Source organism: Ascaphus truei, chromosome 11 (assembly GCF_040206685.1).
Source record: "Ascaphus truei isolate aAscTru1 chromosome 11, aAscTru1.hap1, whole genome shotgun sequence".
NCBI classification, from domain to species: domain Eukaryota; kingdom Metazoa; phylum Chordata; class Amphibia; order Anura; family Ascaphidae; genus Ascaphus; species Ascaphus truei.
Window position 1 is genome coordinate 48,846,123 of NC_134493.1, and position 6,000 is coordinate 48,852,122.

A 6,000-nucleotide genomic window follows, 5' to 3' on the forward strand; every position below is an offset into this window, starting at 1 on the left:
CAGGTGATATCCAGGGGGTTGGAGTTAGAGCCTGAGATGGACACATGTTGGGATCTTCCTGATAGGTAGGACTGAAACCAGTTTAAAGCATGCTTCCCTATTCCAGAGCTCTGGAGTTTGTTATGCAGGATAGCATGATCAACTGTATCAAAAGCCTTTGCAAAATCTAGGAATACTGCACCAGTGAGTTGTATATAAATGTATTTTTAAAAATCTTCATTGAAACTAGATAAGACTTTTGAAAATAAGTTGGTTGATATAGGGTTACCTGCTACAACTAATTCCTGTTACATTTCCCAGGAATTTAGACGCACTCTATGAATGCACTAAGGATATAGGATATCCTATCATGCTATAGGTCAGTAGTGGCCAACTCCAGTCCTCAAAGACCAGCAACAGGTCAGGTTTTAAGGATGTCCCTGCTTCAGCACAGGCGGCTCAGTCAATGAATGAACCACTGATTGAGCCACCTGTGCTGAAGCAGGGATATCCTGAAAACCTGACTTGTTTCTGACCCTTGAGGACTGAAATTGGCCACTACTGCTATAGTTTGTATAACTTTCATATGTTTTTTGGGACTTCCCGCTGTGTAAGACTCCACAATGGCTTACTGTGTTTGAACGACTAAATCCACTTCCGCTGCTGGAGTAATAGCAATACAGCCACAGGATAAAGCGCAGTGATTCATAAGTATTCCTATTAATGTTCTGGTTTGACAATAAATCTCCATATTTACAATAAGAAAAATAGTTGATCCGAATGCATATTTATTGAATGCAAAACCCTCCAGTCTGTTCCTGGAGATTGATAATCTTCATCTTTAACACACTTCATGTGCTTAGGGTCAGCTTATTTTTCATATGACTATAAATAGTCTTTTTCACTTGCAAATGCATTTTCGTAAATGACTATTCTTGAGGTTCTCTACATTACTGCAGGGATAATTGTCACATTGGTTATTCAGTAGATTACCGGGTTTTTTTTCTACTGAATCCATATGCCAATATACTAACATTGTACTGAATATCAGCAACTGAAGTTGAAGCCTTCTAGTATAAACCTAGAGTGTCTGCCCACGGCAGGGCTATAGCCATTGTGGCTGGTGAGTGATCAATAACACATTACTATGAAACCACTAAAACTGGTCCTCTTATCCTGTGTCTGAGATACCGCGGATATCTTATTTTCTTTACCTGTACTCTGTATTGAAGTGTCTGTAATGAAAATGTTTTGGGGGAAAATCTATGTAGGGATATTACAATCTTATTTTGAAAGGTGACCATAGCGGAAATGAATAGGTTTTGTGTCAGCATGAGTGATGAGAATGCCAAGACTTAGTGCTTTTCTTCCCCCCAGTCAGTATAAAAGGACTCACTCATGTAGGATCAGAACCAGAGTAGGTGAAGAGCGCCCAGCAGGGATGCATTGCTAATGTACTTCATCATGAAATGATACCTCCTTAATTAGAAGAATGCTAACTAGAGCATCATTTTAGTTCATTCGCGTTCTCTCTGTGCAGCTTGTACAAAACAACTCTGACATGCATGAGACCCGTTTTGAAGGCTATTGCCTAAAGCTACCTCTAACAATCAGCTTTAAGGATACCGATCCGTATTTTATTTTTAGATTAGATATTTATACATGAAGAAACAAACATATATTATTACATTGTTTGGAACATACATGTTGTATTTTAGTGCATTAAAAATTACGCCTGCGGTACATTTGATTTTTCACTTACGGTGACAGCACTTATTTTTTGGCTGATCACATTGTTCACGTAATTGCAGGAAATGGTATGTGCCACAATCAATGATGTTCAGAACTTAACTGCGGTGACATATTCATGTAGCAAAATGCTCTAACCTTTTGCTGCAACCACTTTCGGAGTAATTTGTACCTATTACCCATTTAGGCTTGACTTTTTTTTCTTTCTTTCTCTTCCAGTGACATCCAAAGCACTACAGAACAAGTCAGCAAAGGCAGTCGATCAAAAGTGGCTTCACGCTTTTCGAAATTATCTCGCAGTCACCCGCGAGAGCCACGGAACCTGGAGCCTCAAAGTGGAGACCTTTGACCCGCGCGTTGCTGAGGAAGAACAGCAGAAAGGGACTGCACTCCGTAGAATGACTCTAGCCCTTAAATTGGTCACTTTCAATGCAGCATCTCGGCTCTTAAAGAAGCCAATGAATCTCCTTAAAATGAGATTTTTCCAATCGCTTATAAAAATAACCCAGTATTTACAGTGTTTTCTACTTCAAAGTTCTTTATTTTTGACCAACCTTAAATTTCACGATGGCACATAAAGCTTGCTAGCGGTATCTCAGCATAATGATCTCTGTAGTAATCAGTATTCTCTTGGTGCAATCAAATACCAATCAATATATGTAATGAAACTTGAAGGCACTTTTCTTTACTGTTCTTGTTTCATAGTTCTGCAATTATATATTCTTCCCATATCTCAGCTTTTGGGTTTTCATCAGTCCTAGATGACCTTCCCAGCTTGAGTGCACCATTTAGCAAAGCTATTGGGTCACGGCTGCAATCGGTTTGCTCGCTGTTACCCAGTGGCGTACGTAAATACATGAACTCAGAGCAAAATTGTAGTAGCATTTCTGGGACGGCGTTAAGGGCTTTTTATGTTGGTCTTTTCATAGACGGAGCTCAGGTTGAGCTTATAAACACAAAGTATTAGTAGTATAGTCCACAAACAGAAAAACGGCGCACAACATGGGGAGGGAAAAAAATGGAGTACAGCACATCAAGAAATAAAGTTAAAAACCTATTTATTGGGGGAATACATGGGGAACATCAAGGTAAATGGGTATGGAGTCAACTCTGACGCGTTCCTGCCCTTTGTCAAAGAGTGTTTGCCTCTATTACTGGGACTTAAGCGATATATACATACAATATACCTTTGTCAGCACCCTGTTAAACTTTTCATGGGACGTATTAGCCCAGTTATTAGCCCAGTATGTAAATAGGGTATGAATACATTGATATGACTATGCTACTCCGGTCCCACTGGCAACAAACCGGTTAAACCTTTTGAGATGATTCCGGCATTATTGTGGCTCAGACATTTAGGGCCACAACTTGGGCCATATTTACTAAGCAGTGCTAACCCATAAGGAACCTTACTGCTTATTCGAATGAATTGGCTGTAAGATGCATAATAGCTTGTCATCACTTGGTAAATATGGTCCATAACGTTTCGGTAAACTCTTTTGGGTTTTAACATTTTCACTGGCGAAGAGTTCCACCGGACCTCTGGCGTTTGTGGCCATGTGGTCATTTCAGGTACCATCACATGACCGCCACCCCCAGGCCGATGTGAACAGAAGTGGAGGGCGCTCTGTTTGTATCGGGCCGCCCGCTGGAGCAGTCTGCCTGCTCATCTCTAAGATAATGAGCATTTTTTCCCATGGCGGGCCATGGCACGTCATGTTCCAGCTACGTCATTAGGGGGCGCACTAAAGGTTCCTCTTGCTGTGATGTCTTCAGTAAGAAAATACATAGTTCTATGGAGGAGTTTGACTTGCTACAAATATATATTTTAAGGAACAAAGAAATATATATTTAGGAGGTGGAGATTGTACAGTTATTTTCCTGCAGACCACTCATTGACAGCGAAAGCTGGACCCTCCTTAAACCCGTATTTTGTGATCAAGGAGGTCCTCATTGGACTCAGAATGGTCTCCCTTGTCAAACAATGCAAGGAAATAGCAAGTATAGGGGATTTCAATGCATTATGTAATTGCAGCTTTGAGAAAAACAGAAGGAATATTGGAGTGTTAAAGGGACTGTCCCGCTTAGCAGGCAAAATAAATGATACGGAACTTATCAGTCCAGTATATTTATTTTGGAAAATTCAGACGCCCTTAAAGTAAATGTTTTACTTATTTGGTTCCTGTGACAAATTACGTTTTTTTTTTCCATCTTTACCGGGTACTCAGGAACTATAGACTTCTATCTGGCAATGGGTGCCTGTAATAACTTTACAAACGAAGAAAAGAGATACTGTCATTGAAAATGACTTATTTCAGAGAGAAAAGATAATGATTGTTAAAACTTCTCAAAGCATTTGGTTACCATGGAAACATTCCGTTTATAAAATGACAACATTATCGATCACCTATGTTTAAGCTATTAAACATTTCACTGCCATTAGTTCACCATGGTCCTGGGAGAGAGTGCACCTTTAAAATTAATGTGGGTTTCTTAACCGTGAGGAGGAACAGTTCTTTCCAAGGCTATTGGGTGAGTTGGATTAAGGAAGCTTACTCGCAATAGTACAATAAGGCAAGTGTGCTCAGCTCCAGTCCTCAAGCCCCCCAAATGGTCAGGTTTTCACAATATCCCTGCTTTAGCACAGGTGGCTCAATCAGTGTTTAATTTTGCCTCTGAGCCACCTGTGCTGAAGCTGGGATATCCTTAACACATGGGCTTTGGGAAGGGGGTGGGGAAGGCTTGAGGACTGGAGTTTAGAACCCCAGCATTAGAGTATCTAATGTGTACCTTGAAGTAAGTTAAAGATGAATAATATGGCTGATGTTGAATAAAGCCAAGTAATTGTAGTTTGTGAAAATATTGAATTATCTTGAACTGAGCAAGCACGGCTGCTACTTCAAAATATATATATATATATATATATATATATATATATATATATATATATATATATATATCTGGAATGCAATCTACTTCAAATGTGTGTGTTTTTTTTTAATTAGATCATTTGTTACCCTCTAATAGTGGCTAATGGTGTTTAGGGTATTTCTCCAATGCTCTATCATCTTTTCGTTTGCTACTGTATCTAACAAGCACATAGCATTTCCTATGTAGAATCACAACACAAAAAAAATCAGATCTTTCAAATATAATGGAGTGTTTTTGGTGCACAAAAAAACAGTCAAAATAAGCCCTGCTTAATATTTCAGTACACAAAAAAAAAAAAAGATAATGTCCCCTTTACCATGTCTTCATTATCTATAGTTAATATCCGTCAGTATTACATCACTTTTTGGATGTCGCAAAGGGCGGCTTATCACAAGAACCGCTGGGATTTCAGAGACAACCTTTTCTCAAGACTACGTATAAATATATCATCATGGTGTTATTTTTTAACTCTATGCATACTTTAGGTACAAAGGAATTCAGAGAAACTAGGTTTTTTTTAACATACAGTACAGTAATGTTTTTTTGAAGTTTGTAAATATAAAATAAATAATGGGGGGGGGAGGGGGAAATTGTATCCAAAAAAACAAACCATCTTTAATAAAGATGCACGAGGTGCTTGTGTAAATTACAGAACTGTAATGTATCGGCGAATGGGCCTATTTACTAATGTCAAAATACACATAATTGTGAATTGAATCTTTTCTGAGTGGTGTTTTATTTTATCCCCTGAAAATCATCTAATTGTGGCCAGATTTGTTTGTTTCTATTATTTCCTTGTCAAGCTGTAGCTGGAAAATTGCATTTTCGTTTATCTAAGCCACGTTCTCCGTGGCAACAGCGGAGCATGCGTTATTTCTGTAATTAAGCTAATTACTCACAAAGAAGACGGAGATTCTATATGTTGACCTAGCATTTATTTATATGATGATAAAGGCGGCAGGTGCAGCCGCGTTCCGGCTTCAAATTACTCTCATATCAGGGAATTTTCAACTACTCCAATTGTCCCTCTGCAAAATAAGTATGATAATGTTTTATTTAGGGAACGCAAATTGTTCTCTACTCATTTTAACGCAATTATATTTTGCAAGATGTTCAGAATACGGCAACACACAATTTATCTCTGCCACTTATTACATAGCTACACATAGTAGATGACCTTGAAAAAAAGACATGTATCAAGTTCAACCTACACTGGCGACACACTTTATTCGAGCTCGGCTAGTCCCACGAATTCGGGTATACCCGGGTGTATTGAGGTTTGTGACTGTTTTCTGCCCGAGTGCATTGAGGTATTTTCCAGGCAGGGATTGAAGGATTTTA

General features: G+C 38.9%; 1 protein-coding gene across 6 annotated transcripts in view; it reads left to right on the plus strand.

The window, feature by feature from the left end:
• The window catches only part of SNX29 (sorting nexin 29), a 287,808-nt gene extending 282,445 nt beyond the window's left edge, over positions 1-5,363 (plus strand). For 2 of the 6 annotated variants that reach the window (XM_075566130.1, XM_075566129.1), the window contains exon 21: positions 1,948-5,362. In XM_075566130.1, coding sequence (XP_075422245.1) covers positions 1,948-2,077 — 130 coding nt within the window. In that variant the 3' untranslated portion in view covers positions 2,078-5,362. Of the gene's footprint in view, positions 1-1,947 lie in introns of all 6 variants that reach the window. The other 4 variants (XR_012787430.1, XM_075566134.1, XM_075566136.1 and 1 more) reach the window with 4 other exon arrangements.
• Positions 5,364-6,000: the final 637 nt, after the last annotated feature.